This window comes from Epinephelus fuscoguttatus, linkage group LG8, assembly GCF_011397635.1.
Source record: "Epinephelus fuscoguttatus linkage group LG8, E.fuscoguttatus.final_Chr_v1".
Classification (NCBI taxonomy): domain Eukaryota; kingdom Metazoa; phylum Chordata; class Actinopteri; order Perciformes; family Serranidae; genus Epinephelus; species Epinephelus fuscoguttatus.
In genome coordinates, this window is record NC_064759.1 from 13,994,871 (window position 1) to 14,011,553 (window position 16,683).

Here is a 16,683-nt window from a genome sequence, read left to right on the forward strand (position 1 = left end):
TGATTCAACTCTGTAGTTTAATCCACGTTCCAAATAGTGCATGTACACACACATTTACATGCGCATGCCACCCCCTACCCTCATGATGTGGTGCAATGGTTTGTTCCACTGATTTTGCGTGGGTGGGGGAGGGGGTAGAATACGATTTGATTGGATAATCCAAGGATTTAATATCCCCTAATCCTGGCACAATCCTCTCTGCGTTACTGCAGGGAGTAAGATTAACTGTATGTGTGTGTAGTATGTGTTTGTTTCTGTGCACGCAGAAGGGCGGGTGCTCTGGGTGGGGGGGGGGGGGGGGGGTGTACTGTATACAGTGTGTGTGACTGTGCATATGCGAGTGACAATGCACTCTGTGTGTATTTGTTTTGGCACCACAGCATGCAAATGGGGCAGTGTTTGCATGCAGGGTTCGGTCATGCGTGTGTCGGCGGACGCACCTCCACTCAGTGCGAGTGGTCATGCAGGCTCACACACTATCATATATCACATATCTCGGCCTCATGCATCGCCGCGCTGCTGCTCACATACGAATTCACTTCCCTGAGAGATACAGAAAGGGGCTTCTTAGTATTCAGCAGGACGGATCAAACCTCGCTACAGTATGAAGCCAGCTCCTTGTACGTGCGCACGTTTGCAGATGGTTACTGTTAATTAAGTCTTAATTGGAACGTGAGTAATTAGAGGATAATTTTACTTGAAAGGAGCGTGCGGCTGCTCATGTGTGTTAGAGTAAAGGAAGGGAGAGAGGAGCGGAGTACAGTGTGACGGACTAGCAGGGACTGTACTTTATTTGCATTTTTCTCTCAGGCTCAAGGGAATTTTAATTACTCTACTACAATATAGATTCAGTTCCGTCACCTTCTCCCTCTCCTTCTCTTGCTCCGAGCTAAATCACACTTACTCCTTCCTCTGGATACTGCCCACATCTCTACATTATTCTCATAAATCTCATGTCCTGTTCATTTCGTTGTTGTCATACATTTTTACCCGATGTTCATTTCTCCCTTGTTACATTAGCTCACAGAGAGAGATAAAATGGGTCGGGGATGTCGAGGAGGATGAGTATGAAGCCAGCGAAGCACTCTCCAGCACAAATTCTTTGTTTACCCGAAGAGCACAGCAGTCGCCCTTGGCAACCAGCATCCTTGTTTACCTACCCAGTGTGCCGTCATATGATTGCCATGACAACGAGCTGGTTGCCATGCCAGTTTTCCAATGCCATTGTGTTGTCTTTGTAGCAGCAGTGTGCACCTCTCACCTGCTGTCTCTTGTTCCGTTTCTCTGCTTTTTTTTTTGTCCTCCATCTCCTCTCATTCTCCCTCTTGTCCTTCTTAATGCATCATATGAACTTTATGTTTACTTTAAATCACCAAAAGGTCAGCACAGTCCAAGCAAACACACACACTCTCACACATTCAGAAACAGATTGATAAGCCTTGATTGATAAGCTGTAGTTGGGAATTATTAGGTGCTTCTGTTCGGTCTGTTTTACAGTCGCAAGGATGAGCTTGAATAGGGCTAATGAGGGAAGTAATGGAGGAGGTGATGGATGGATGGAAGGATAGAGAAAGGGTTAGTAGACACAAATCTCGCTACAATCAGCCTGCTCTACAACACAGACCGAAATCAATGAACAAGACGGGACTGATCGATGAGTTGATAGTGCAAGATGGATGGCAGCGTGGATGGATGGCAATAGCACCAAGACTGGTATATGATGGATAGGATGGATAGGATGGATGGATGGATGGATGGATGGATGGATCCAAGGATACTGAAAACTGTATGGATATGTGTATCTTCTGTAAGTTCATGTTTATACAATAAATGCACAGGGTTAAAACTGTACATCATTCCTTCCTTTGCAGACCTTATGTGTGTGTGTGTGTGTGTGTGTGTGTGTGTGTTTGATGCGAACGTGCGTGCAGACATGTTTGCGTCTGTGTGGGTTCGTGTCTCTGGCGGTGTTTGATGGCCTTACCTTAGATCGATAGCTTTGTGGTGACAGCTAAGAACTGATTAATCAAATGTATGGATCTGTCTCTCTCTGCTCTGCCCTCTCCTCAATTACCAGCTTCATTACATTGCCTTAACACCCCACTGGGACCTCTCTCCATTCCTCCTCCTCATCCCCTCCCTTTACTCTCCTTCCCCACCAGCCTCCTCCTCCTCGCCGTCCCTTTACCCCCCTTTCTCCACCCTCCTCCTCCTCCTCTCTGTTTCTGTTTTCATCCTCTGTTCTTCCCTCTGAGTTTTTCTCCTCCCTGCCATAGATTTTCAAAATACATCTAATTCAACCGCGATTGCTACAGAATCGTTTGGCAATTCGACTGGCAGCGAGACAAGGCATTAATTAGTACATTTTACACTTAGTTGCAGCTGAGTGGGGAACTTTAAATCTGAGCCTGACTGATAAGGCTGTTTATTCAGAAACGGGAGATGGTTGTTTTGATTCGGGTTTGCAACATTTCAGAGCTTGCACTGGAAAAAATAGGAGTGTCTACCCCACAAGCACGCTGTTCTCCTCTTCTCTTGTAGCTTTGTGTGTCACTCCCTTCTCCCAAACCTTCCTCCTCTGGATCCATCCATTTTTCTTCCTTTCTCCCTCTCCTTTTCCCCTCTTTTCACTGCCATCATTCTGCAGCCCATCTCCTCCCCCACCCCATCCCTCTGGCATTAACACTCTGTCTCATTGCCTCAGTGCTATGACTAAGCATTGTGTGTGTGTAGTATGTTTGTGTGTGCCTCTGTGTGTGTGTGTGGCAAACCTGCTCGCCTGTAGATAGTATATACGTAGAAGGGCCATGCAGAACATGTGTGCACGCATGCATTAGCACTCAAGGCGATGGATCTCTGTAATCGTGACATTTTTTTTTAGACGGAGCAAGTCACGACTGAATCACGCCCCTCTCCTCCCTCCCTCCCTCTCTTTCTCTTTCTATTCTTTTTGAATCATCCTCTCAGGGGCAGCTTTGCTTTCATCCTCCCACTCTCCGTCTCTCTGTCTCACTCCTCGTGTAATGCTGCTTTTTCCAGCATTTCCATTCACTCCCTGGGTTCCTCTTGGCCTTCCACCTGCCCTTTCAGTCGGTCGAAGTCAGTCCGGGTCCCCCAGGCCTGACTCTCGCTCTCCATCCTCTTATTTTTAGCTGACTGCGCCTGTTCACTTCACACACTTGTCATCTCATCTCATCTCTCCCTCCTGCGCACCCGCCCCCCTTCTCTCTGTCTCAATCTACTCTTGTCCCTCATCTAATCCGTAGTTCTTCTGTAATCCAGATCAGCTGGCCTGCATTCTTAATCTCGTCACTTCTCAATCCCCCGGCCATACTGTGTGTGTGTGTGCGTGTATGTGTGAGAGATAGAGAGGGAGAGAGTGGGAAATCAGAGGTGGTAAGTTGTGTGTGTTTTGACACAGAAAGAGAGCAACCTGGGCTAGAGTTCAGATGCACCTGTCACCTGCTAAACCTAATTTATCAGTGGCTACAAAACACATGGACACACCCAAACACACACACACACACACACACACACACACACACCATCGGCACTATATATAAGTTTCAACATTTTACTTAAAAAAGCCTCTGTAACTAAAATATTCCTTTCCTTTGCTAAATCCAACTATTCTGCTGTTTAAAAGCTATTTATTGTCCGTCATTTGGTCCAAGTAACTTAAATTTGATTTATTTTAATGTATCACACCGCACTCTTACACTGATGTTAATATCTTCCACCAGTTTCTCATTTCTCTTGCCACTTTTTTGGGTTTCAGAATTGGCGGCTAGCCAGTCCTGGCACATTTACAGAAGTGCAGATTAATGTTCGTCGTCCTTCTGAATAAATATTTGAAATAAATAATGAAATAACCATGAAACAAATATCATGAGACTGTTCACTGTCAGTGGAGTCAATCCTAAAGACGTGTCCTCAGATGAGACAAACGGACGGAGACTTTGTTAAGTTGACCATCTGTGTTGATGTTCCTTCTTGTTTGTTCCGCAGATGAATCGGCCAATCCAGGTGAAACCAGCTGACAGTGAGGGCAGAGGAGGTGAGACACGCACCTCAACGCAGTCACACGCACACACACATACACACAGTATGACAGAGAGAAGGGTAGGTGTCAAATTGGATCAGATGGAGATGGAAAGTAGTCAACGGGGTGCTTAATACACACACATGTACACACAGACACAAATTCAGATCGCACTCTTTCCACTCCCCTCCTCTCATTACCCATCACTGTGGTCAATACTGCCCCCTGGTGGACAAAAATGGTAGCTTCCATCTCTTTTAACACTTCTGTAGTCTGTAAACAGGGATGTGACCAGTTCAAGGTAATACTGTAGATTTCTTATCATTCGCTTTCTTTTCTTTCACATTATTGGTCTCTCAGAGGACAGGAAGTTGTTTGTGGGCATGCTGGGGAAGCAACAGAGCGACGAGGACGTCAGACGACTGTTTGAGCCCTTTGGCAGCATAGACGAGTGTACTGTGTTGAGAGGACCCGACGGCACCAGCAAAGGTAAAACACACACGACAAAAGCTACCTTATTTAATTTAGTCATACTATTTAATTCAACACAGACTGTGTGCTGTAACTGACTCTGTGTTTCATTTCCTTTATTATTTTTCACAGGGTGCGCTTTTGTAAAATTCCAAGGACATGCTGAAGCCCAGGCTGCCATCAACAGCTTGCATGGAAGCCGCACAATGCCTGTAAGTGGTGTGCAATACATGCACACAATGCAAGCACACACCACATAATGGCCTCCCAAAGACACGTACATGAGTCACTTGGGACAGTTTAAATTTTCTGTAGGTAATAATGTAAGCAATGTAATCATCTGTCTTCTTTGGTACTGTCCTGGGTATCATCAACATGCTGGGATAGGCCCGTGTGAATCGTTAAAGGATTAAGTGGATAGAGAAAATGAATGAATTAATAAACACGGAGCCCGGCCCCATTAACACACAAAGGAGGTAACATGTAACATCAGTCGTATCTTCCATTAAAACTCACTCTGTCTCCATCTTTCTCTGCACAGGGCGCGTCGTCCAGTCTGGTGGTGAAGTTTGCCGACACAGAGAAGGAGCGGGGGCTGCGGAGGATGCAGCAGGTGGCCTCCCAGCTCGGCATCTTCAGCCCCATGACCCTCAACTTCCCCGCCTACAACGCCTACACGCAGGCAGTCAATGCACAGGCAAGCAGTTGCACGAATGCACAAACACTCGCTGCACAATGCGCACATATATGCACTAAGTTTGTAAGGGGAGTGCTGTGCTTATGAAAGGATGTAATAAGTTTGAAGAGGCTATCAGTGGTCTAATTGGGGCTAATGTTATTACCCAGACAACAGAACATACGTCATCTGGCATTAGCTTTCCCGCAACACACAACCATTAACCCACTGACTCAGGACATAATGGCCTTGTAATTAGATCTCTATTCATCTGTTCCTCCATCACTCCCTCTCCCTGCCCCTTCCTCTCCTTTTTTCCCCTCTCTTTGTCCCTCTCTCTCTCATTTTCCCATATCCATTTAACTGTCTCTCTGTCTTCTCTCTCCCTCCTCCTCCTCTTTCTCTCCATCCCCTTCCTCTCTCTCTCTCTCTGCTTCCTTCCCTGTCTACAGCTTGTCCAACAGCAGGCCCTGGTTGCCCAGTCAGCGTACTTGTCTCCTGTGGCAACAGTTGCCGCCGTACAGATGCAGCAGATGGCGGCGCTCAATGCCAACGGAATCATTGCCACACCCATTACACCCATCACGCCGTCCTCGGGTAGGCTCACACACACACACACACACTCAGACATGCCGTTCATACTCAAAAACAATTGAGCTTGTACGTTGTCAGGCACGTGCACAGGTGCTGTAAGTGTAGAATAAAGATGGCGTTATCAGCTGCATATTATAGCACAAACATCAAAGTATTTTTAGCATGGTTTAGAATAAAAATAAAACTTTAAAGCACTTAGTTATGACAAAATTGCATGCGTAACTGAAGATTTTTAATGTGTAGAAACAGGTGTAGTCTTATAAGAGGTAAAGTGAAAGTGCTGCAGTGACAGAGACTCATTATCTGGACTGCGATTTGCGTCTGTAGGTACAAACACTCCGCCAACTATCGCAGCGACGCCTGTGCCAGCCCTCCCTCCGCCCCTAGGAGTGAACGGTTACAGCAGTCTGCCAGCCCCCACCAATGGACAACAAGCAACAGAAGCACTATACACCAATGGCGTTCACCCATATCAAGGTATTGTATTAAAATCCAAGAAGCATGCAGATGTAAAGACCTTGCAGAAATTAAAGACATACTATGCAAGATGTTCAGTTACTCTTTGTAGACGAGCTCGCCAGCAAAAGTGATAAACCCAGATTCACTCATTTGCTGTTTCACCTCGCTATATTTGCTTGAGTGCTTTTTAGAAAGCCCCGACTTCACCTTAGTGTTGTGGGGGTGCACGCCCATAAACATCCCAAGCACAGAAAATAAAATAGGAAAATACAGGCAGAGGCAACGTCTCTGCCGAAAAATACACTTCCTGTGGGTCATAGGAGGAATTACTTATGTGTGTATACATTGTTATTTTAGGAACATTGTTGCCTTTAAACTAAAAGAAATCCAGGATTTATTATCACATTGCTTGTGTTTTCTGTTCTCACTGTTTCCCTGTCTTTTGGCTTTCTAGCTCAGAGTCCGGCAGCAGCTCTGGACCCCCTACAGCAGGCGTATGCTGGCATGCAGCACTACACAGGTTGGTGCAAATGTACAAACACACAAGAACGGTCAGATGAAGCTTGACGAATGATGCCTTTTCACTGTGTGTTATGCTTGTATAAGGATAGATATAAAATGTATGAATGATTGCGCTGTAAATGCGTGTGTGTTGCTTTAAAAATCACTTAAGGCTCAGTAATGAGACACATTTAGCTATGAAATGTCAATGTCATTACATATCTGGTCCACATTAAATTGCGCAAGCAGAAATAAATCATGTGCAGCTCAGCCGGCAGCTCGTGCAGCAGGTTAAATCAGGGTAGATGTAAATAAGGGACAAGGAGGACCAAGTGTCTGCTTTCAGTTTGACCTCCATTGTCTCAAGGATGGAAGTGTTTCAAGGGGAATTGGTTAAATTCATTTCGTCATGATTTATGTGATTTCATTGTCACACAAGACACGCATTCAAGTCTGGTAATAATGCAATACAGCTAATGATACCTTTACACCATCCGTATACATGACGCATACTTATAGGGTAAATGGGGTCTGTAATGTGTGCGTACCAGACCAACAGTGTCATTGTTGTTGTGCCTTTCTCCATTCGAGTGTTACATTTAATAGTTTTCACCTTCAGCAGGAGACGCTTTAGTTCAAGCGGAATGATCCCATTGGACGCTGCGATGTTGCCACCTGTTGTTTTCATCCAATCACATTGTGTTGCCGTCTCTCCCAATAGCGGCATACCCTGCTGCCTACGGATTGGTTGGGCAGCCGTTCCCCCAGCAGCCAACACTGGTTGCCCAGCAACACCAGCAGCCCCAGCAACAGCAGCAGAGAGAAGGTGATGTGACTTCCTGTCTGTCTGGGGCCACACCCCTCTCTCCAACCATCTTATTTAAAGTTGTTTATCATGAGGTTTTCACAGCCTGAGATCGTTTATCACACTCTGCCTAATGCGCGTGTGTGTGTTTGCATGCATATGTGTGTGTGTGTGTGTGTGTGTCTGTGTTTCAGGTCCAGAGGGCTGTAACATCTTCATCTACCACCTGCCTCAGGAGTTCAGTGACTCTGAGATGCTGCAGATGTTCCTGCCCTTTGGCAATGTCATCTCGGCTAAGGTGTTTGTCGACCGTGCCACCAACCAGAGCAAATGCTTCGGTGAGACACACAGACGGGGGAGGAAAGAGGGGAGGGAGAGGGGAGAGCAGAGAAAGGAGAGGACGAGTGGAAAAAGACAGGGTGACTTTGTTGAGCATAAGATATTGAGTCTGTTTAAATGTTGTAACCTAATTAAGTCGAGACAAAGGCATGGAGCGTGTTGGGAGAAGTGTACAAGTAAAAGTCCTGCCTTCAAAACCATATTTAAGTAAAAGTATTTAAATGTTCTCAACAAAATGGTCAATGTTTTTCTATTACATATATATGTGATGTTTTTGAATTAACTTTACTGCTGCATTAATGTGTATGTTGTATTGTACTGCTGTAGATGTTTGAGGTTGTGTTAATTTTAACTCCTTTGTATACTGTTGGGCAGTTTAATCTATAACCATACTTCATATTTTAGAAGATCATCTTATGTTTGTAGCACTGCTGTCCTGTGAAAACTATGAATCTCTAAAAAGTCAACCCCTATGTTGTCAGAAAAACTGCCATTTTTAGCTTTGTGATGATGCCTTTTCCAGCTGATCCAAGATCGTTTTTCAGCATATTAGGTGGGAGAATTTTCTCAACCCATAAAGGAACATTTAATCCTTAAGTTTGTCACAAACACTTAAAATCGGAGATATATGCAGGGTGTCTGTAGGTCCTTAAAAAGTCCTAAATTTAATTTAAATTTAAACTATCAGGCCTTACAAGTCATTAAATAGTATTAACTTTGAATTTGTAAGGTCTTAATTGCCACAAAAGTTTTGATCTAATTTTGTATATCCATCTTTTATTTATTTTTTCAAAATGAGTCAAGCTCTTCTGCGTGAAAGTCTTTAAAGAGATCTTTAAACCTGATACTGTCTTTTTACTTTATACTTGTGCTTACCTGTTGGCAAAATGTAGACTAACCTAACTCACTCTAATAACCACAGTTTAATACAAGACCTACCTCTGCATAGGACCACATGTACACTAATCTTAATACTTACCTGCAATGCTTGAAGAAGAAATAGATTTTTTTCCCATAATATAAATTTGATTTAAAATGATCTTGAAAGGTCTTAAAACACAGAATCTAAGAGTTTAGTACCTGTAGACACCCTGGTATGTTTTCACTGGACAGGAACGAGATGAAAAACTGTTATCTGAAAAAGTAACTATGGCTGTCAGATAAATGTAGCGCAGTAAGAAGTAAGTACTGCCTCTGACATGTGGGGGAGTAAGACATTTAAAGTCACTTAAAATGGAAATACTTAAGTCAAGTACAAGTACCTTGAATTTGTTCCCAAGTACAGTACTTGAGTAAATGTAGTTAGCTACATTCCACCAGTGGGCACGCTATGGAGGAGACGTTCAATTAAAATAACAACTCTTATTTTTTCCAGGATTTGTGAGTTTTGACAACCCAGCCAGCGCTCAGGCCGCCATCCAGGCCATGAACGGCTTCCAGATCGGCATGAAAAGACTGAAAGTGCAGCTCAAAAGGCCCAAAGACGCCAACCGCCCATACTGAGTGACAGCTGAGACGAAGGAGAAGAACTAAAGAGAGGTGAGGTGGTGGTGAGGAGGTGATGAGGGACACCACATGAAGAGAAGTGAGGTGTTGTATGCTGGGGGAGCAGGAGGATGAAATTAGGTTAGAGAGGACAAAAAAAAAACGTGGAGAAGGTAGCGTTAGCTTTGTCACTGCAATGCTAAATGATGGTACAGAGTAAAAAAAGAAAAAGCTTAACAACATGTCAGTGAATATAACGTTGGGTTTTATGAAAACAACTTAATCAACTCAGGAAAAAGTGAAAATACTAAAATATTGTTTTCCTTTTTATTTTCTATCACAATCTTATTTATTTTCTTTCCTGCTGTTTTGATCTTTTCCTGAAACGGCAACTTACCTCACCCAAGATCCTCCCGTCCAATCATAATTCACGAGGACCCCATCGCTATGGCAATGGTTGCCTAGTGACCGATAAAGCCCCGACCCCCCCTTCCTCTCGCATTGTTGTAAGTTGATTGGTTGGCCTGTGTTTGGGTTGCTGTGGCGATTGATTGCCTGTGTTGGTTGCCCTTGGCAATTTTTGTTCTGTCACCTCGAGCAACCAGCCATGCGTTGACCTGCATGTCCTGTTGCTGTAGTGACCACAGACTGTGTTTGGTGCATTGTGACTTTCTTTTGTATTGACCTGTGCACATACTGATCAATAACTGTCAATAGCCAGGACTGTACTCAGAATCAATTGATTAAATTGGATATTCGATACACTTAATCATTGGAGAGTAACCTGATAAATTCTGCAGCAACGCTCGTTATTTTTTCGCAGCTTTGTTTTTGATCAGTTTCTGTAGTGTTCTGTTTGGTGTCATTATTATTTGAACAAATTGTTTGGGTACAGTAGTGAGCGTGGGCATCTATGTGTACATATGTGTCCGTGTTACACTGTTAGTGTGTAATGCAGGAGTGCATAACCCTTGTTGTACTGGTGTCTGTATCAGAGAGGTTTGCCAGAGGTTTCCATAGCGGACTGGTGGAGAAATGTAGAACAGCACGACAGCTTACTGCAAAATATGAATTTTTTTTTTATTATTATCATTATTGTTTATGCAACACACAACAATGGCAGGACATGTCGGACAAGAGGCCATGAAATGATAATGCAGTACAGAACACAGCAGATTTAAATACGGCTACAAACTGGGTCACACAGGTTAGACAAGAACAGTTTTAGGACAAAAGCACACTATTTTTGGGCGAGCATGCATTTTGTTGAGCTGTACTCTGATAGGCTGAGTTTTATATTTCCTGGACTCTGATTTGTTACAGTTTGATGTGGCACTTTAGTTTTTTGCTCCTTTGTTTCTCTTTCTTGGTCTCTTACATCTTCTATCACTGCTTTTGTGGTGTTTCCACTCCCCTCCTCCTCCTCCTCCTCCTCCTCCTCCTCTGGTCCCTTCCTACATGATCCCCCTTTCTCTGTCAGATTCTTTCTTTGCCTCTCCTCATCCCGACCTCCTCTTTCTATCCCTCTAGCTCGTGTTTTGAGGTAAAGGGTATGTGGTTGTTATGGTGGAAAAACAAGTGCCTCTTGCTTATTGGAGAACAGCCTTCAACTATAGGAATTCTGGGAGAAATCTAGCAAAGAGAGAACAGAGGATGTGTTTAGTTTGAGGTAAATTCAACCCTTTCACAAACCCCAACCTTTAAGAGGAGAAAATGTGTGGCTGCTGTCAGACCAGTGTGTGGACGCACCGTCACGTGGCAGCACACATTATAAATAAAGGATTTTGGTTCTATTCCTAGACAAAGTTTTACATAACAAATCCTTGCAGATAGTGCAAAGGTCTATCTGATAACACTATGCCCCCCACATCAGTGAGATTAAAACCATCACCCAGAATTTCTATACTGCAAATGCCAGAGAGTGATGCATGTCGGTAGTAGTGTTTGCTTGCCATGATCCAAGGCACACGAGTGCAGCACATGCTCATAAGGTCACACACATAAACACACACATGGAGCTCTACCAACACACACGCATACCTCCAGACACACACATCCAAGCACACACAAGGACACGCGAAACGGTTTTTCACTGTATGGAGTTGCATGATCCAGACACTGTGTGTGTATGTGTTGAAGCACCATGATTTTATTGCTGTTGAGAGACAGAGCTTTACAACTGTGAATGATGCCTTCTTGTTTTAAAGTCACCAAGATGAAACTGAAACAAAGACAAGCTAGGAGCATCCTAAGGTGCAGTTTGCTGCCAGACGTATGAAAGCAGTTCGAGTCATGCCTACAAGAGTTGTGTTTGACGGGAGGAGCATGTTTGACAAGATGTTAAGATCAGACAGAAACATGGAGCTCCGGTGTATTTATAACTTTGCTCTCTAACATATCCTTCCTCCTTCTCTCTCCCTCCCTCCTTGTATCACTCCCTCCGCCCCCCGATTCTCCTCCCCTCCTCACAGGTGACCTTTCAGAGTCCAGCCGAGGTGGAATCCCAGGGTTCATAGTGCTTTCAGACTGTCTGCTACCTTTGAGCGTCCGGGGAGTGCAGCCACACACACATACACACACTCACACAATACACATGCACTCTCAACACTGAACCTCAAACGGTACAAGGCTGATATACAAATGTACATAAAGTGCACAGATACACACACACACACACACACACACGCCTGCAGACACTCACACACGGTTCACACGAGTCAGTAATCTTACCCATACGGCCGAGAGCTTGGTTTGACCACGGTCTGTGTGTCGCCAACAGGGTGTTTAGTTCAGTTAAGACAACTCAGACCGAGCATGTATGGAAGGTACTGATGAAAAATGCTGATATATCACTTCAATAGACTTTAACGTGTCTATACCATGTCTATTCCATGACAAATATAGAGGGGCCGATGTTTCATAATAAAAAAAAGGTGAGAAAATACAAAAAAGACGACTAAATGAGTAGGTTAGAGAGACTTTGGAGAAAATCCTAATGACCTGTAAATAATTTAGTTTACAAAGAGCAGCATTTAAAAAACAAGAAAAAATGCAAAAAGAATACTACTTTAGATAAACACTGAACAGGACACAGCGACATTATTATTATTATTATTATTATGATTATTATTATTACCACTAGTAACATCATGATCCTCATAAAGGGATATTACATTCCAAATTGTAAAATGGGAAATCACTAACCTATTTTAAATTTCTACTTAGATTTTAGGTGAAGCTCGGGGGAGGGGGGGATTGCACTTTTATTCGGGAGGTTTTAATATTTGAGCTATTTTTTATTTATTTACTAATTTATCAATTATTTTGTTTATCGGGAGAAGGGGTTTGAGTGGGTTGCAATATTTTGATTTTAGAATTTTCTAGAGCAAAAACCTTTTGAGGGCCTGTTTCTGTCAGACTCTTGCAATCGAGTAATTATAATGTATGTATTAATTATTACAGCAATTATATTTATTTCTAATTTATTGAATCCTGTTTTTGATCCACTCTCTTTTTAAGTTAAAATAAAAAGTATCATACTAAATGTCCTAATGTGATTTGTTAAGTGTGTTTGTGTGTGTGAAAGAGATTTCACTGATTACTTCTGAGCAAAAATCTTGATTTGAATGACTCAACAAAAAAAAAAAAAAGAAAAGACAGCGTGTGCACACATCCATCTTGTGTCCAGAAGGGGGTGTAAGTAGAGAGCCTTTCACCAGAGTCTTTCACTCGGAATAAACCGCTGGGCCGAGCTCGTTATCTCCTCTACTCATTTATGGGAGTTGTCTATTTATCAGCAGAATTAAATGCTGTATTTGTTTTATCTTTGTGAACACGGTCTCCTCCCTCGGGGATGATTAGTTTACTAGTTTTCCCCTTGATGACCTGATCTGAGTTCAATTATTGGAGAGAGAACATGTGCAGGCAAAATTATGAGCAGCAATAATGACAGTATTACTGAGTTCAATGACATTATGACACAGTGTTTCAGCCGTGTAGTTTTCAATTTTTAAAAATTGCTCTACTTTAGGAAAGTGAAAGAATTAAATCAGAAAATTGGGAGACATTCCAAGTTGCTCTTATACTATAAAGACATAGAGAAATTATGGGGAAATAGAATAACAAAATGTACATTGTGCTAGAATATATAACACAATATATATGTATCTATAAATATAAAAATATTAGAAAATTTCAAGAAAATGTTAGAATATAAGAAGAGATGTGTTTTATGGGAAATAAAAATATATTAAATGTGTAAAATATGTGCACCCTACTACTAGTGTGTGCAATAGTACAATAGGTAACAATTAAATATTAAATAATAGAGTACTGTGCAAATGAAATATTGCACAGTTAAATTATTATTGCACAAAAAATACAGGGCTTCAAGTCAGTATTGCATGCATAGTTTTGTAGTTGGAATAGTAAAGTATTGCACAGTTTAAAACATAAATAATAAATAAATTAGGGGTTAGAGCTGCTGCTGGTGGGTTAAATAAGTCCAAGGGCCTGAGTGTATTGACCTGTTCATGTGCAGATGTTATTGTGTTGTCAAGGACAAGTACATACACATTTTGAAATCAGGAGAGTTTGAGGTGTGTAATGATAGTGATTGAAATTAGCAACAGACAAAAGGTTTGGTGATTACACTCCACCCATGTGAAGCGTCTTCACTGAGCGTATTTTAAAGTTACATTGCAGAACACTTGTCTTTATATACAGAAATAGTTTTATGAGGCGGCTGCGTGGCGCGTACTTTAATGACAACCTGTCCATAATCAACAGTTGATATGGCACTTATGTCGATAGCATAACCTCCACATGTCACAGTCTTTCCCTTTCACCTCCACATAAGAAGCACCATGAGCAACCTCACTAACCTTGCTAATGTGAACTCATGCCACATATGCAAATTTCCACTATCTGGTGTGAGCTCTTTTACAGGCTCGAGGTTAGTTAGACCTTAGGTCATTCTGCTCTGCGTGTCAGCCTGTAACCCTTCACATGTTTGTTATGTAGTTCATAGGTCACAAGGATAGCTAGATAATTTTCCTTTGCCCCCACTGTGGCTGAAAGAAGGGCAACTGCAATGCAAACATCACAGGAGAACTACACTGCCCTGCAAAGGCAAACATTTGGAATGCCTTTGTTTGTTTGTTTAAAAAGGTCAAAGGTCATGTTCTTTTTTTTTTTTAAAGATTTACTAACAAGTATGTCAGTACACGACACTAACTGATAACCTGTTTACTCACTCACCTAACTGTTCTCTAGGCAGATAATAATTTGAGGTATGCTGATGTTTTACAGAGGTGGGACAAAGTCATTGGTTTTCAAATTGAAATCAAGTTGCAAGTAGGGCTGCAGGATATATAAAAAAAAAGACTAGACTAGACTCCAGCTAGTGCGACTGTAATGTGAGGTGCAGTTTTAGTGGAAATGGTAATTTTTGCATGTCATTTCCACTGAGAGAAATATAGAGATGATGATGATGATATAATTTATGCTGGGGTCTGTACCAAACCAGCATGCTACCATACAACTTGAATATGATTTATAGGCTGGGGCATCTCTGTAGCACCACAATGCTTTATTTATAATGTTTCGTCGTGACACATTTTACCATTATCAAAGAACTGCAGCTCCTGCCATATCCTCCTGAGCCCCTGCGTCCTCATATGAGGACATCACATCTTGGGCTTACTTTGGGTGTACTTCACTCTACTTAACTTAGCCCTGTTGTCCTCGTTCGTGGACACTTTTTTGTCCCATCTAGTGGCCCTGGTGGAGCGCCAAGAAGACAATCTTCACTATCTAGGGGAAGTAAATGTTGTAACAAGGATTTCCCTCTGTGAGCATGTGGGGGGATCATTTGCACAATACACTAATCCATGTAAAAACAAGATGGCAGCCATCTCTGCCGAGTCAGTCTGCAGCTGATCCTGACACAGAAGTGGACAACTGATGATTGAAACTTGTTTATTTATGATTCATAAAGTTTGTAGTTCGATACAGAATAAAAAATGTGACTAATTTTAGCAACAGTAACAAGCTAAGACGCTGTTAATTAGGAAGTACTCGTTTGAGGACAATGGGACTTTATTATCGTTGACAATATTTTGTTTTTATGCTTATTGGGTTCTACTGAATCCAAGTAGCTAGGAGGAATTAAAAATGCATACAAAACAGAAGAGCGAACTCAGGAGGATATATATATTTTGATTGTGCAGCTTTAGTTGGAAGTCTTTTTTATTTTATCAACTGGAGTCTAAGTCATCAAATCTGTGACTTGAGTCCAATGTCGACATCTCTGGTGCTTCATCACAAATTTAGGTGTTGGATTGTGGAGCTTCTAAATATAAATATGCGGCTATAGAAACAGAATGATTTCTAGCAACCCATAAAATGTATTTTACCTTTAGCTATAGATTCACAGCATATGAATGCAATGCTAGATTATGCTACGTTTGCAAATAAAAAGGAGGTCAAAGTTCAGCCATGGTAAAGCTGTGACCCAAGGGGAGAGCAAAGTACTGTATCATCCAATAAAATATGAAATAATACAAAATGGAGGGCGGGGACCAGACTGCACGGCTCTGCCACCCGTTAACTCGGTTATCACTTATCCAGAAAAAGGGGGGTAAAACTTTTCCCGAGCGGAAACAAAAAGCGGATGTGTGTGTGTCAGCCAAATGCTCTCATGTGCTTGGACGTCATCCGCGCCCCTCCCTCTCCGTTATCCCCTCACTCCTCCCTCTGTCTGCTCCTCTCACTCCGCTCTCGTGCCGGCCCGTCCTCCTCCTCCTCTGCCCGGCCAGACACCCAGACAGACCCCGCCGACTCCCGGGGACACACACCATCAGCTGGGACACGACACAAGACACGAGAAAACACCCTGAATATCTGTGAGGGGAGAAAAACTACAGGTCGCATTGCAGCATCTCACACACTCTCCATCTGTAGACACTTTTTTTTTTTTTGTTTCCACCCCCTCTCCCTTCAGTCATTGTTTTTCTAAAGAGGAAAAACAAACTTTGTCCGCCATGGAAAGATGTAAAAATCAGTCCGGATACTAAACTTGGACACAAACTGCGCCCTTCTGAGCTCCACCAGCGGACACTCAACAGGACCGTTAGGTTTTTTTTAGCTAGCTAGCTAGGTGGGACCAGGACGACTTTGTGGAAAAATACAAAAACATTTTCTCCTCACACTTCAAGCCGCATTTCTGTCTTCACTACGGGGGAAAACACCAAAGTAAGTAACCTACCGTTTCACTTTCATCTCGGAGAGGAGACATTATTCGTTTGTGTG

The 16,683-nt window shown here is 42.6% G+C and overlaps 2 protein-coding genes across 5 annotated transcripts in view; both read left to right on the plus strand.

The window, feature by feature from the left end:
• Positions 1 to 12,916, plus strand: part of LOC125893373 (CUGBP Elav-like family member 3) — a 29,646-nt gene extending 16,730 nt beyond the window's left edge. For 2 of the 4 annotated variants that reach the window (XM_049583999.1, XM_049583997.1), the window contains exons 5-15: positions 4,009 to 4,056; positions 4,393 to 4,531; positions 4,646 to 4,725; positions 5,055 to 5,210; positions 5,642 to 5,786; positions 6,111 to 6,260; positions 6,697 to 6,762; positions 7,465 to 7,569; positions 7,743 to 7,886; positions 9,263 to 9,426; positions 11,844 to 12,916. In XM_049583999.1, coding sequence (XP_049439956.1) covers positions 4,009 to 4,056; positions 4,393 to 4,531; positions 4,646 to 4,725; positions 5,055 to 5,210; positions 5,642 to 5,786; positions 6,111 to 6,260; positions 6,697 to 6,762; positions 7,465 to 7,569; positions 7,743 to 7,886; positions 9,263 to 9,390 — 1,161 coding nt within the window. In that variant the 3' untranslated portion in view covers positions 9,391 to 9,426; positions 11,844 to 12,916. Of the gene's footprint in view, positions 1 to 4,008; positions 4,058 to 4,392; positions 4,532 to 4,645; positions 4,726 to 5,054; positions 5,211 to 5,641; positions 5,787 to 6,110; positions 6,261 to 6,696; positions 6,763 to 7,464; positions 7,570 to 7,742; positions 7,887 to 9,262; positions 9,427 to 9,779; positions 9,879 to 11,843 lie in introns of all 4 variants that reach the window. The other 2 variants (XR_007449883.1, XM_049584000.1) reach the window with 2 other exon arrangements.
• A 3,202-nt stretch (positions 12,917 to 16,118) lies between these two features.
• Positions 16,119 to 16,683, plus strand: part of LOC125893374 (ceramide synthase 2-like) — a 32,120-nt gene continuing 31,555 nt past the window's right edge. Inside the window, exon 1 of the mRNA XM_049584001.1 lies at positions 16,119 to 16,626. The gene's annotated coding sequence lies outside the window, so the exon portion shown is untranslated. The remainder of the gene's footprint in view (positions 16,627 to 16,683) is intronic.